The sequence below is a fragment of the Cyanistes caeruleus genome, chromosome 3, assembly GCF_971803275.1.
Source record: "Cyanistes caeruleus chromosome 3, bCyaCae1.hap1.1, whole genome shotgun sequence".
NCBI classification, from domain to species: domain Eukaryota; kingdom Metazoa; phylum Chordata; class Aves; order Passeriformes; family Paridae; genus Cyanistes; species Cyanistes caeruleus.
The window spans coordinates 66,784,021-66,800,176 of NC_141703.1; the positions used below are offsets into that span (position 1 = coordinate 66,784,021).

Sequence of the window (16,156 nt, forward strand, 5' to 3'; positions counted from 1 at the left end):
TTCTGTCAGTATGGCTTAAAATCTTTTTGTTTTAGGGATATTTGCTTGCATGTTTTTCAGATTGTTAATTTAGGTGCTAGCCTATTAATACATGTTACATTTATGTAAAGATATAACAGCAAGAGAGACACTTTCTTATTAAGAGTTAAACTAGTGTCCTGGTCAGCCCAGGACAACTGGATCCTCCCTCCCTCCCTCCCTCCCTCCCTTCCTTCCATTGTAATCCTCTAGTTAAGAGTATTTCGTTATGATACCCAAGCAGTTTCTCAAGTTTCTCAAACTTTTTTATTTTGAGGGCAAGAAGGATTAAAGGAGCAATGATATTATTTTATTAATTTTTGAATAAGCGAGTTTTTTATATAAGCAATTAATGGAGAATGACCAGCATCAGAAATCTAAGTGTTTGTTCTCTGCTTCAGTATATGATTACTCAGTTCTTAAGAATTGTGTGGATTTTCAGCTCTGAATGTTGGCTTGAAATTCGCAGAAGGTGATCTTTTGTGAATGTTTTTGCTGTCACTGCTGCTTCATTTTGTAGAAGTAAATTCTTAAAGTATGCATCTTCGTGGGTCATCACAATGTAAATGTTCATGTCTCTCCAGGTGGGATATTCAGATTCTTGCACTTTGTATGTGTTTACAAATTATACAGTGTTAGTAACAGAGTGCCCATGGCTGTCTTCATTTCTTTCTTACTCTATGTAAGTCCTCTTACTCTATGTATTCTGTCCAACTGAATTAATTTCATAATTAAGGGACAGTGTTCTGTCTTCTTGAAGGAGAATGCTCAGTGTCTTCTGTCAATATACAGTGGCAGTGTAGTCTGCTTTTCTGTCTGAAAGCAGGCAAGAAAATGCCAGCCATCAGTGTTTAAACACTTCCCAGTGTGAGACAGTCTGGTAAACAGTGATCCAGACACCCATTATTTAATGGCTGTGCCTATTCTACTAAGGTAAAAGCTGTGGTTTGGTTAGGCATCATTCTTTTTCCATGATGGCTTGAAGATCATAGGATACAACTTCAAATCCTTTGCTGAAACATTCAGTAAAGGGCTTATTGCACGTAAACAGCAGAAAAATCTAAATAGGCAACATTTTCAAATGAACTTTGATACACAAGAACAGCATCATCAGAAATGGTTGCATAGAGAATGCCATCACCAGCACCCCAGATGCTTGCACATCTTTTCCTGAGGCCTAGTGGCAAGACATCTTCTGGCAAGACATCTTCTGAGTACAGAGAGGCCAGGACTTTCATCACAACCTCTTTCCTGGGATATATGCTCCCACCAAAAGCCTCTGCTAGAGTGTTAGGATATTCCCAACACCAGCACCAAAATTACTGTTTTGCTTAATATGATATTTGAGCAATTGCAGTCCTCTTTGTCAATCCACATCTTCTTCTCACTCTGAAGGATAGATCTCTTCATTTTAGTTGTCTGTGGACAGGCAAATATGTGAGTCAGCCACATTTTATTGTAGCCTTATTTGACAAACTGGAAATAACCTTTTAATCTCCAATAGCCAATATCAGTGTAGAAGCTGGACAGGTCACTTAATAAAAAATATTTCTGATAACACCAGGAGGATCAGAGCAAGAAAAGAGTCTTGGAAAATCTGTTGTGGAACTGATGATGGGATACCATTTGCTGTTTCCTGCAATAGAATTTGGAGAGCAAGGGAATAATCTGCTCTGATTTGAATATTAATGAATAATTTGCCTCAGAATGGGTGGCCTTAGTTTTACTTCATAGTCAAAGAAAAGATAGATCCTCATAAATCTCTCCATAAATGTACTGTGAAGAAACATGTACTGCAGATTTCAAAATGACAGTTGCAGTGGAAAAAAAGTCTGGTTTTCACACAAGTTGTATGAGTAGTTTATATTCTAACAGTTCATGCTATTTGTACCGTATTTCTAACTATAACTTGTAATTTGTTCCACACATATCAAATGTTTTCTTCTTGTCACTTACCATGAATCTTGAATAGAAACAAGTCTAGATAGAAGAAATCTCTCAAACATATGTTTGCTAGTAACTGTGTAAATTTGGCTTCTATAAAATGAACCACTTTTGTGTTCTTCATATGGTTTTATTCTGAGCTCGGTATTGACACAAGAAATTGTGATTGACAGTGGTTTTGGGTGAACTGTTCAAAGCTGTAAGGCTGACTTTGGAGACCCAAGATCTCCAAAGCAAGAGACTACTGTTATGAGTAGGAACATAGTCTGTTGGAGCTGCTGCTCTGGAAGTTGTTCTCTTGAGAGTGTGGACAGTTTTTAACAGATGACAGAATTATTTCTTATGGCAAATGCTCTATCTCAAAAATATAGTTTGAAATTTAATCACTAGGTTGAGCCAGTCAGTTTTCTACTGAAGGATTTTTCACTGTTCATGGAAGTAATTCTTTGATATTTTTTTACTCTTTGGGTTTTCCTGGTGTGAAGGTATCTGTTATTAATGATACTCATTTAAACAGATTTTTTTTACAGAAGAAGTCAAAATATGTGCTAGTGAAAATCAACTGGATGATTATGGAACCTATATTATGGGACCTATTGGGTAAGAGTAGGGAGTCTTGCAGCATTTTGGTGAGCAAATTCAAGGTGTTTTCTAAAACATAGTGACTTCTGCATGAATGCTAAGGGATGACTTGTTTCTACATCTATGTAAACCACAAATTAATACTGGTCATTTTTTTGTTGGAAAATACTATGAGGAAGTAGCACCGACTGGATTCCTCAGAAGGTGATCCAGAGAAGATATTAAAAATACTTGTTTGTAATCAATTATTTTCTGAAACCTCTCACCAATGCTGTAAAGACATGATGTAAATGCAAAAAGCTGTACTCTCTGAATGTATTAACAGCAAAACTGCTAGTTTTGGAAAAACACATTTAATAGTTCCACTCCTGTAAAAGCTGTACCTTTTCTCTGAAAAAAAAATCTTTCTTAGCAGTATAGAAGAAGACACTTTTTAAATGAAACATCAGAGATAAATCACTCTTGCTTCAGTGTTTTCCCGTTTTTTAACATATCTGCTTCATTGCCACTTAGTATCTTGTACTCTGTTTCAGTATAGAAAAAGCAGGAAATCTTAAGAATGAGTATCACTTTTTTTTTTTTTTTTGGTTTTAGTCTTCTCTTATTAATGAATGGCAGGGAAATCCTGTTTGATTATAGTTACCCCATTTTTTATTAGAGATATGACTTTCATTGAACAAAACATTTTCTTTAACTTACACATTCATTTAATTCTTTTGCATTAGTATTTTGTATTCAAACTTTTGAGGGGCGGCATACTAATTATTTTGTCACCTTTTCAAAGCCTCCTCAGTTTACATCCCTACGATATATACTAACTGGGAACTGGGTTGTTGCTGTTGAAGATCAGCAGCACATTTGTCACTTTGTATAGGGGAAGAGCCATTTGTAAATGGGCTGATTAGAATGATTGTACCCAACAGCTTGTGACTACTCTGCAGTGCATCCATGACCCTGTTTCCCTAATTGTCTTTAGGATGAATTCTACTTGATTAAAGCATGTATTGCTTCTTGCTCACTCACCCAGTTATTCCTTGGGCAAACCAGGATACGTGGGGAATGTTGTGCAGTTGGTCTCTTCCTGACACTGCATTCAGTGTGGGCCCAGAGTTAGGACATCCACCTTTTAAAAAATGGTGTGGGAATAGAGCAGTTGAGTGAGAACTCTCCAGGTTTTGGGGAATAAAGAAAAAATTGTTTTGAATAGTTCAGAATCTGTAATGTGAAAATGGGAATTTGCTAAGCGTCTGTTTAGTACACAAAAATAAACATGAAATAAAGTTAAAAGATATTTTTAAAATAATTAGAATAAAATCGTTTCTCTCACTAAAAAATAATTCAGTTCCTTTAATTTTAGGTAAAGTGTACTATTACTGATTAGTTCTCCAGTTGTGCATACTGGATGTTAAGGAAGCAACTTCCCATAATGGCTGGATGTCTAACTTAGCAAAGTGTAAAAATGATGCAGCAGATGCTTTTATGAAAAAAATACTGAAACCAAATATTTGCCTTACATTAGAGGGAAAAAAAAGCTTTGAAAAGATAAGATTCCAAAGTTATTACCTTAGAGTTCACATTAAAAATATTTCTGACGTGTCTTTATTTATAGGGTTTTAAAAATTCTCTTACAGTGCCCTGTTCAAGTAGAGACAGGCCTTTATGGAGATCATCAAGAAAAAGGATCTTGGAAAAATAGAAGAGGAGACTACCAGGATCTAAATTGTTTACCTTACCAAGTGTCAACTGGAGCACGACCTAAAACTGATGTAAGTAGCGACAACATTATCTGACTTACAGGTTGAGTAACCTCAAAATTTACTATATGTCATGAAAATTGTCTGTGCATTTCTTCGAAATAATTTGTTCCACACATATCAAATGTTTGATTCTTGCAAATATTGCACTACGTGGAGGACTTTGGTTTGCAAAGCAGGTACAGTTAAAAGTTAAGTTGGACTTCAGTTAATGAGGCTCCAGGGCCGTGGGGGTCATCTAATCTGATTTTTGACCACTAATGAAAACTTCTGTATCTGAATTAGTCACTTGGATCACCTTCATAGTCAACGGAAAGAAAGGCACTTCTAAAGAGTAATTCATCTGGAGGTAACATGTGATGGATTCCATCACAACCACTACCACAGCTTTTTCTTCATGTCTTATTTTAGAAGTAGTCTCTAAGGATTTTTTAGCTTGGCAGTTGGCTATGCCAAATTCATGGTGAATCCCACACCACATTTTCTGCAAGCCTGAGTGCTCAGCTCTGGAGTTTTAATTAAATCCTGTTCCCAACCAGTAATAGCAATATTTACCTGTTTGGTTTTGGTTTTTTTTACAAGGTCATGGCTGTAGCCTACAATCAAAATCTGACACTATCCATCAGAAGGTTTTCTCAAAAGACTTTGATTTACTTTCCCAATAGGTAAATGTAAGCTACTTTAGAATCAGTGTCTTCATTTGGAAATGCAGATGGTTTCTGTCTCGCTGTTTTAAATTACTTGTGTGCCGGCAGTACTTGTGATCATCATACAACATAAAAAGTGGCTGCACTGAATTGACTCAGAAGTACTTATAGTCCTGTATCCTTTCTTTGGCAGTGGCCACTTTTGGATGTTCAGGAAAGAAGTTTAAGGACATAATAAGCAGATAGTAAGCCATCTCAACATCCTTTGAGGTATTTATCATACAGGCACATTGAAGACACTATACACTATATTGTATATATATTGCATTTTTGTAATTTATAGCCCCTAAGAGTCTTTTTTTATTCTAGTTTTGCATTTGGTACAATTCACCTATTCTCTCTATTCATCTATTCTACCATCTATCTGTTCATTTGTTCTTTTGATATTCAATGTCTTGTAGCAATGATTTCCAAAGTTCAGTTGTGGAATAGGTGATACCACACCTTTTTCTTACTGTAAATTTGTTACTGTATTATTATTTTGGGTGTAATTCTTGTACTGGCAAAAACTGAATCTCAGGCATATTGTTGGAAGTAGTAAATACCTGAGGCTGCTTTTGTTTCATTTTGTATTTTTCTTCCAGCAAGTGACTATATTTATTATTGATTTACATTTTTCTGCTTATTTTACAATCATTCAACATCATGAGGTCCTCTTGCAGAAATATGCAGTCTGTTTTTGTTTTTATTAACCTCTGTAGTTGAATATCATCAGAAAACTCTGTCCCTTTTTATTCCTTCATTTTCCAGTTCATTTGTTAGTGTACTGAAAACATACCCATGATACTCTCAGGTAATATCCATCCACTGTAAAAGAAAATAATCAATTATTCTTAACTTTTTTTTTTCACTTTTAGTTAGCAATGAAAATCCATCGTTATTTCTTGATATATTTTTGTAGTTCCTCCTTCATAGTATCGTTTGAGTTTGATAGTCAACTTCATCAGAAGCTTTTGAAATGGAAGTCAAATAGCAGTCAAATTGCCTTTATCTGCGTGATCATTCAAAGAAGTTGGTCTCCAGAATCCAAATTATTCTAACCCATTGTCCTGTGTTATTGTCCATATGTTCTTAAGCATTCTTTCTGGCAGTTTTCTGCCATGCGTATCAGTTCTACTAGCATCTCTTCCACAAATGACCACCGAGGCATTTTCAGACACTGGCATCACATTTGCCACCCTCTTTTCCTCCTGTCGCTAAGCCAATAGGTGTTAGCAGTAATTGCACATTAAGCCAATATCTCAGCAGTTCTCTTTCCCCAAATGAGGTGCTTATTTTAAGTTATCTCTGCAATTTTGATTAAAGCAAAATCTATTACATTAAAGATATCTTGAGCACTGCCGTATTCATCTACCAAAGAACAATCTGCCTGCCACCATAAAAATTCTCTGTTTCATTAAATGAACCTACTCCTGTGCACTGAAAAGGAAATTTGAAGGTTGGCTCCACTTTCTTGCTAATTGAAAACATTATTGTCTTCCCACTAGCTATTTCCTTTGCTTGGAAAATAAGTTTGCTATTTTCCATTTCTGCAAAAGCACGAACATTTTTCTGATTCGTTGCTTGTTCTAGTTGGGATAGATAATAGAATTAATTAAAAAGAAAATTGCCAACTTTATTTGTGTTTTACCTTGGCCAAATGTTCAAGCATGTACAAGTATCACAGCTTAGCTGCCTTCCCACTAGTACTATGTAAATATTTTCAAAGTGATGTTGCAGTAATACTGTTTTTGGCTAGTGGTGTGTGGGAGGAAAGGCAGAGAAAGTAAGTTTTGGGGCTTTTTTCTTTTCTGAAGTCTGCTTTTTTTCTATTTGTTGAAAATCAGGAAATACTGGTACAATAAAAAGCAGCTCTGCGAATCCTCCTTAACACAGTCTGTATCGTACCAATTATTTTTGTATACTGGAGTAAGAGCAGGGTAATGCAGAAAGTACAAATGTTTCTTAGGGCACCAGCGGAAACCTCCTGAAGGGAAGAATTTCCTGAGATATTAGTGAGCTATTTTTTTAATTGTACAATGCTTTAAATTAGGAATAAATGTTGAAACTGGATGTTTGCAAATGTCATCAGGAGAGCTGATCCTTCAAAGTGCTGCTTTGGGTGCTCTTTTTCATGCAAATTCAAATAATGCTATGTCTAGCTCCAGGCATGCAGTCTGCATGAGTCTGTCATCTCTCTCCAATACAGAGATTTTCACTGCTTATTCCTTAAGATACAGACTTTTCCAGATTTTTTTTTAAAAGGATACACTGAAGTTGCTTTTATTATAGCAAACAGGATGGGAGCGAATGACAAAAGGTCTAATTCCTTCCATGTCATACCCAGGCTGCATCTGTTTAACTCCTATGATCCAAAATGGTATAATACGTAACTTGGGAGTAACACAGATATAAATCAGACCTCCTGTATTTTCAATATACAAATACAATTTCAAATACAAATACAATTTGTATTTGTATTGATGATCCCGTTTTTCTTCCCTTCCAATTTTCTGTGAGCCAGAAGATCCAAAAGAACTTATCTATCTCTACTCCCTGGGAGCTCATATACCCAAGACATTTAAAGAAATAAATACTCCATAAATTGAGATTAGCAAATATTACAGAGACCAGTTCTAAAAATAGCAGGGATTCTTCAATTCAGGAGTGATATGCAGAGATTAGGCAAGACATCATTGTTCAGTTCTCAATACAAGGCAGTGATGTTAGCTGCGCACTTTTCATGGATACCAACTAGGACAGAAGCCTAAAAGGTACAATAATGGGTTCTTTGGCAAACTTGTCACAGTAGGTATGCTGTTTGCATGCCTGTTTTTATGATTTGCACTTCTTATGATATTTTGATGGAATAAAAAAGCAAATCATGGGTTTAGGGCTGATGTCTTCTGTCCTTCCTTCATTCCCCCAAAGGCAGTTTCACTCAAACTTTCTTTTTGAGGTACTATAGGAAATATGTACTCAAGGTGGCAGGAAACCCAGGTGCTTGAAAGACAAGCACCAAAGTTTCCCCTGACAATTACTGGCATTTGTAAATCCATGTCTACATTATAGAGCTTCCCTTAAAGGAGAGGAAAAAGCACATCTACAGCAACATACACCTTGCCTTGAAGTAGTCGCCTGCTTTGTGCTCCCAAGTGCTGATGTTGCTTGGTCAAGTATTTGAAGAAGTGACTGCCCAAGGCATCAGTGCTTAGAGCTGGATAAACTAAATCCCTCCCAGGGCATAGTCAATTACAGTCTGGCATTTAATGGGCAGTGCCTGCCTCTCTGTGATCTTAGCAGAGAAAACTTTGATAGTCTAACTTAGGAGTCTAATGGTGGTAGGTGGTATGAAAAACCCATCAGTAAACACTCTCTAGCTCTTGCAGGTAACACAGTATGCTGTGCACTGCATTATGCACATGCAATCTGTGAATGAGCAAGAAAACAAAACTTCATGTATTGGTAAAAAGGGCTTTTTCCTTTATCTGCTTTAAGTCTGAATTTTTGTTTTCTTTTTAAATAGAGTTGAGGAGTGCAGTTTTGATTTCTTATGCTTTAATTTGACAAATTGCTTGAACATGTTCAATCAATAAGGCTAAAACTAATTACTTTACAGTTTTGGGGCTTATTTTAGCCTGGATCCTCAGTCTGATTTACTGTTCAGACTAGATTACATAGGCTGGTGCAAGAGAGGGTCAGAGTGGCTGGAGATGAGGAAAGGCAAACTGCTTCTGTCAGCTTCTATCAGTTTAAACTGTTTGTGAACTATTTTATCTGTGCTAAGCCACTTGATTCAGAAAATGAGGAAAAAAACTGCCTTGTAACCTACATGACTTAAGTGTTTATGATTCCTTTAAGATTTATTTTTTTTCCCCTCAGAAATTCTAGTTGATGCTATTGAGTTTCAGAGTTTAGGTCAGAGTTTCCAGGGATGTCTGATGTCTCCTAACATTGTTTAGAAATACAAAACTATTAGGGCAGTAATCTGTGCCTTATGTTATATATAACAGTATGTGGCTGTTACCTCTCTGTAGTAAGTGTAATGCATGTCTGACCCTCTGACCATTTTTGAGGCACAGAAATTAAAAATAAAAACAGCTGAAGGAAAATCAGAATAATGTTTCTCAGGCATTAATTGTTCAATATTGCTGTCCCTGGACTACCAGGGATCAGAGATTATTCCATTAGTGAGCATATGTGACAAGCCTTTTATCAGATAGCTGCCAACATCCAAGGCAGATAAAGTTATCATGTGGCAACTCATAACAGTTTTTACTTTTACTAGCTCTCTTTGGAATTTTGAGGATCTTAAGCTATTTACAAGCTTTGAGCCGGTCCTTCATTTCTCCACTAAATATGCAAGCAGTCTTAATTTTACATTTGAGATTAGAAGTGCCTAAACCTCACTCCAAAAAAAAAAAAAAACAATGTTTCACACACTGTCACTTCTGGATACAGTCATAAATTTATCAGTTCGTGGTAGAATTTATAGCAACAGTTACATCCATTATTAGGCAGATCATGCTTTACTCTGACCTTGCCTGCTATAAGTTGATAGTAAAACCCTATGAAGACTTGTGAAATCTCTGGGAAAAGAATTCTTATGCCCATACCGGTTGGGCTACTTTGTATGACCCACAAAGTGCAAGAAGATGAAGACACCTGGACCTGAATGATGAACACATGCCATTTAATGCTTCATTTCCTCAAAGAGGTAGTGTGTTTGAAGACACAATTTCTTGGCTGTGTTGGAGCTGAAGATTTTTGTCTATACTTCCACTAAAAGCACTTGTAAAAGTAGCGTTGCTCACGCAGAAGTACAGAAAGTTTTGCAGAAATCAGGTTTTCACTGACTTTCTCAAAGTGTCAAAACCAGCTGACTGGTTTCAACATGGTCAAGAGTGGAATTTATATACTGTTTCTGATATTGCTTACCAGACCATCCTTCCTCATAAAGAGTGCTAACTCAAATTGCTCCCATTCTTGAAAAAACAAATTTCAAACTGTGTCCTTTAGTCATGCGAATTGCTTTCCTCTTTATCCTTAATGTTGCTATTAATTAGAATCAGAAAAATAGCTCTCCAGTACAGATGCAGGTAGCTTGAAGCCTTGTCTTTTCATAACCTTTCTTCTTGTGTTCAGTATTTAATCTCACCGGTATCTCACTGTGACAGAATCATGCTGAAGTAGTCAGGTAAGGTGACTCACTCCACTTCCAGGTGTACCCCAATATGGGGAATTTTTATGCCTCTGAACAGGATGGCTGCCTTCCTGTTCTTCCCCTGCTCTGCCTGCACAATGAGAATATTGAGATAACCTTCTTTCCCAGGAGCACTCTAGACTTTCAGTAATTTCTGAGATGGTCAAGTGCTCTTGGAAGACAGAATCTTCCCTTCTTTAAGACTAAGTTGTTTTTTGGTAATAAAAGAATTCATTGCCTGGGAAGAGCTTGTACTAACTCTAATGAAAATTAAAAATAGGGAGTGGAGGGCAGATGCCTGCCTTTCTTCCTGAGAGCTGTATATTCCAGTATCTGTAGTACTCCAGGCTTTCTCATCTGCTTTGTTTCCAGTGCACTTGACAGCACTCTGGCCAAATTGTGGTCCTAACAAGTACTGGTCACAAATGTAGGAAACCCAGCATAGCCCCTTCTTTTCCATTTTGTCTTTATTCCCTCCTCCCAACAGTCAGCTCTTTCAATGGGGAAATTAGATGAAAAAAACCAGCTTGTGGGTCAAGATAAAGGCAGTTTAATAAAGCAAAAGAAAACAAAATATTTATTCTCTACTTCCCATTTGCAGGCAGTGTTCAGCCTGGGGAAGCAAGGGTTCAGCGCATGTAATGGTTGCTTTGGAAGACAGATGTCATAAACAACAAAGGCCTTTCCCTGCTTACTCCTTTTTTTCTCTTAGCTTTTATTGCTGACCAGGTATCATATGATATGGAATATATAGCTAGATTTATTGATCTATCCCTTTGGCAAGCTTGGGTTAGCTGTTCCAGCTGTGTCCCCTCCAAAGATCTTGTCTACCCCCAGCCCATTGGCCTTTGAGAGTCAGGGGTAAGGTAGAGAGCCTTGGTACTGTTCAAGAGCTTATCAGCAGTAGCCAAAGTACTGGCATGTTATCAACAACTTTCTAGCTACAAAGCACAGCCCTGTTGAGGGCTACTTTGGGGGAAATTAACTCCATCTCAGCCAAACACTATACAATTTTTTTTTATTATTAATTGCTCAATTCCTTTTTTTTCTGACAAAAATGCTGTCGTCAGTTGAAGATGATAATCCTAATGTAGCTATGCAGCATTTGAAATTACTTCGAACTGCTATGGTTAAATCACTTGGTCTATGGAAAAATTTATTTAATTTAAAATTACATTAATGGTATTTTTTTAACATAGTATTTTGCATCAAATTCATTATTTTAATTTAGTTTTCATAGGGATTACCTGGAGGCTAGGGACATGCTTTGTGTATTTTATTTTTAAAACTCATTGAGTTATCTATGTAGAAAAGGAAAGAGCTGTCTTATTCTTAAAATGCCATTGAAAAATATTTTTTAAACATTCCATTATTCTCAGATAGGTGTAGACAAGATAATTTATATGCACTTTTTTTGTATATAGTATAAAGAAAAATTGAAGTTTCCAACTGATTTTGGAGTGAATATCGTTTAATGTAGTTCAAAAGGTGTATGAAGTCCAAATCTGTATTGAAAGGAGTCTAGAACTGGTTATTTTTATTGCTCAGCATTACATGGCTATTTGTGTAGTTCAAACTGATAATACCTGTTTATGTTTCAAGAAAAGCTTTGAACAAAAGAGGAACCACAGCAGCAGTCAGGAAATAGAGGTCACCCACCTCGGCAAGGACAGCCAGCAGGTCTACCAGGGATGGCGGCAGCAGCAGAGCAGCTGGGCTTGGTGATAATTTTGCCAAAACCCCATGAGCAGAGACTGCCAGCAAAATTTATTGATGGAGCACTTTTCTGAGCCAGCCCAATCCCTTTCTCATTATAACTGTCTCAAGCTCACATAGTGAGATTTGCCATCTAGGTCCAGCTGTAGTGGCAAAACAAAAGTTGCAGGCTATGGCATTGAGTAATTAGTATATACATCCCAAATTAATCCTATATGTGCTACTTGTCTTTTATAGACATATTAATCATATGTAAATTGAAGTATTCTAGAATGAAATTTGTTGTTATGTTAGTTTTCAGATGTTCTGACTGAATTATTTTGCAGATAACAAATACAATTTTAGGGTTGTATTTCTGATAACAGTGTTTGCAGGAACACAATTTAATTTCATAGTAGTGCAGTCTTGCTAATAATAAACACTAAATTTGCTTACATTTCAGTGTTAGCACACAGCCTCAGAAATGCATTGCTTTTCAAGACAAACTGTAATGTCCTGATTCTTTGTCCGTAGAGATGAGATTCAAGCTGCGAAAATAAGACTCTATATATATGTGTAACCAGAGGTGATTTGGAACCATACCAGTAAATTATACTGAGCCTATGCAAATGTAAGGAGAGAGAACCTCACTTCCATGCAGCTAACTTTGTACTCAGTGAAGTGCAAAAGGGAAACAATTCCCCTCTCATTTCTTTTCTTTGCATGTTTTATACCATCCACTGGGCTCATGCTTTTAGATGCAACACACAGTTTATATAACAGGGTGACAGTACAATTTTCTACTGTGCTTTATAGCACCCAGAGGAAGGAACAGATGATAGAGTACGCCAGCTCACCTGGATGAGAATGGCAGGAATGTGCTGGGTTCAACCCTATGAAGCCATCTCTTGTATTTTTGCTTGTTGGATTGGTTGAAGTTTTCTTCAGGGAAGTATGTACAATCATACCTTATCTGCCTGCCTGTCTGGTCAGGAGTTTGCATTTTCTTTTTTCCAGCCCTGTGATATATTTGTTACAACAGCATTAAAAAAAAACAAACAAAAAAGAGTATGTCCTATGTTATTGTTTTATCATAATACCTCTTTTAGAGTAGATGTTACTCATTTTCTTCATCTTGGCCTCTGTTTTAGTACTTTTGTAATTTTTATTCAGGCAGGATTTTCCCAGCTATTTCACATGTTGATCAGATGGTGCATGATTGAGACAGAAAAAGCCTTTGACTTATACAATTGTTGTTCACAGCAAGAGCAAAGCAAAGGGATTCAAATATTACCAGAGATGTGTAATTAAGAATGTGTCCTGCCTGTGCTGACGAAGTGCTTCTATGGCATTTCAGAGCTTGGGCAGAATCAGACCCCTGGTCCCACTTAAGCAGTGGTGCAAAGGTCTCTCATAATACCAGCTTCTGGCTCTTTGTACTCTGGAGAGCCTGTAGGCTGCTCTTGCCTGTTTCCCACGCTGAGGAAGAAGGAACTTCCATCTACAACACACCAGAGACAGAGGCCGGTACAAAGCATAGGGAGAGCATTTTTTATGCAAATGAATGGAGCAAATTGTGCATCCCGTTTCTCTAACAGAGATAATCCCACTCAAGGTACAACTTTTTCTTGTGCTTCTACTGGGAGGAGGCAGCTTTGCCCAGCTGCCACCCCCTTGCCCTGGGATGTATGTAGCCCTTTGTGCAAAGGATGTGCACTTACACAAGGGAAGTACAACTTGAGAAAAATTATTTGGTGAAGTTCTCTATCTTGCTGCTACTCTTGTAGGGCCTTTCTCTTGTAAATTCTCAGAACTCAACACAGAGTGATAAAAGTAGTGATTTTGGTATCGTTAGATGGGGCTTGCTGATAATCCACTGTAAGAGAAAGGTCACGTGTTATCTGAAGCAGCCACGTGTCATAATGATGACCTTCTTTAAATCAGTTTTGCATGCATTGAATTAAAATATACAATGACTAATCTTTTGATATGAAACCAAAGTGCTCAGAAATAAAAGTGGCAGAAGCTTCTTTATTGCAAAATGTCCTAATAGAAATTTTCAGATGAACCATTCAATTGAAGCTTGAAAACATTTTGGGTTAGCCAGAAGGGTGCAAATTGGACTGAAAATGTCCAGAAGGACTTGCATGTCTTAAAACTTGCAGTTCACATCTCGACCTCGGAGTTTGCACTGAAACAGAATTAGCACAGCTTCAGAGAGGAATTGCAGTATCCTACAGTCTGAGAGACCTTAGGAGGATTTCTAGGCTATTGCCCTTTACCACATCAGAATCACCTATACCTGTGTCACTCTGGTGTAAATTTTTCCATTATCTTTTTTAAGACCCCCACTGTCAGACTGTAGAGCCTGTTCAAATGATACATTTCAGTACCCCACTGATCATTAGAAAATTTTACCATGGTTTCATAGTGTAAAATATCTTGTTGTGTTCATCATCATTATGCAGAACAAGTTATGTTCTTTGCCTTCTGCCTTCCCTCTAAAGGTCAATCTGGTTCATCTAGCTTTTTCTTGTAGGTCCTGGTTTTCAGACTCCTTGTTTCATCTAGTGTCTCAACCTGCACACTAAATATTAATTTGAGCATGTTCAGAGCTAGTTACATGTCTCACAAGTTTGTCTGGAACTTTTAGCAATTGAGGCTGTAGCAGAATCTGTGCTCTCTATAGTGCCTGTGGGACTGGTGAGTTGCACAGACACTGAAGTGGATGTTATCCTTCATGTTCACTTTCATCTTCTCTGCAGTCATTCTTGCAAAAGTCACAATTCCATTAATGATATTAATTCCTGTATACTGTTTGTCCTTACTGCTAGAGTATCCTACAAAATATGTTTCATTTGTTTGTGTAAATTGACTGAAACTGATCCATAGTTTTGCCTACACTACAAAGGATCCCTGTACAGACAAAGTTCATCAAAACACAGTTCCTGTCAGATTGATTCCCAGAAGATTTGCAGCCTGATTCAGGTGAAAAGGGAATCCTATTCTCTTTTAAGTTCCTAGGCTGAATGTCTCCTCACTCCCTTCACTAACTTCAGCACAGCAGGAAGCTCAGTTGATGGAAGGCACACAGTACCCTGGAGCAATCTGGAATATCACACAGGCAGAGGAGGGTGGATATGGACAGAGTGACAGAGGTGATTAGAGGACTGATGCAGGAAGACTGGCAGGACCTCAGCAGGTGGCACTCTTCCCTCTGGATGAGTGTGGGGAGGAAGCTGCTCCCAGCAGTGCACAGCATCACTCTGCTGACACACCAGCTCAGGATGCAGTGTGAAATCCAAAGCCTTGACCTCTTTTGATCGCTGGATTTTTTTATGGAGTCGTCCTTGATTCATGTGTAAAAATAGTTTACTGAAGGTTCTTGAAATTTCAACTCAGATAATCTGCCTAATGAGATGTCTATCTATAGCTGTGTCTCTGTAAATTATTCCTTGCTCCTTGCTGAGGCAGTGCAATCCTAACACAACTGTGCTTTGATGTCATACATTAATGTCTTTCTAGACAGTGGTGATCCTGGACTATGCAGTTGGAGCATTTTGAGATGTGAATCCTTGTATTCTTGTAGACTGTGTTCTGTGTTGCACTGGCTTTTCAGTCAGTCAGTCTGTTTGCAGAGTGAATTTAGTGAGAGCTTAAACAACATAACTCAAAGTGTAACATGGTATGATTGTACCCTTAGGTTTTAATGAACTCTTTAAACAGAGAACCTGATCCGGGTGTCTTGTTCACCCTAGCCCTACACCTTGTGGCAATATAAAGAAAAGAAAAAGAAATTTTGGCAATAATTGGTTATAGTGAATTTAATCCCCAAGCTATACCTGTACCAAAGCCTCAAGGATTTCTTGCCTGCTTTCTTTAAGTGTTGTTTTCTGAAGGTATATCTGAAGTTTCACCAAGGACTTGCATTTGAGTCCTTGTATCACAGAAGGAGTTCAACCCAGGGTCAGGATTGTCTGATTCTTTGCTGACAGAGGCTTGCACAATTGTTGAATTTACTTAATTGAGGAGTCTCCCTTTGTTGCAGTCTCTTCAGGGGTTCTGGGTAGTAGGTAGCTCTGAGTCAATTTATTGGCATTTCTCTCCTCAGGGTATATTTTTATTAAGACATATGTACAAAGAATGACTTTTTCTGCTAGTCACTGTGATTTTTTTGCGTGTGATTCTTTGAGAGGGCTACTTAAGACATAGCTTGAGTATACTTACGTTCTACTGGGTGGCCTGTTCTTTTACACCAAGAGACTGATTTTGAT

General features: G+C 37.5%; 1 protein-coding gene across 4 annotated transcripts in view; it reads left to right on the plus strand.

The window, feature by feature from the left end:
* Positions 1 to 16,156, plus strand: part of STARD13 (StAR related lipid transfer domain containing 13) — a 284,897-nt gene that overhangs the window by 74,635 nt on the left and 194,106 nt on the right. For all 4 annotated transcript variants that reach the window (XM_086881597.1, XM_023918534.2, XM_086881599.1 and 1 more), the window contains one exon: positions 4,176 to 4,310. In XM_086881597.1, coding sequence (XP_086737723.1) covers positions 4,176 to 4,310 — 135 coding nt within the window. The remainder of the gene's footprint in view (positions 1 to 4,175; positions 4,311 to 16,156) is intronic.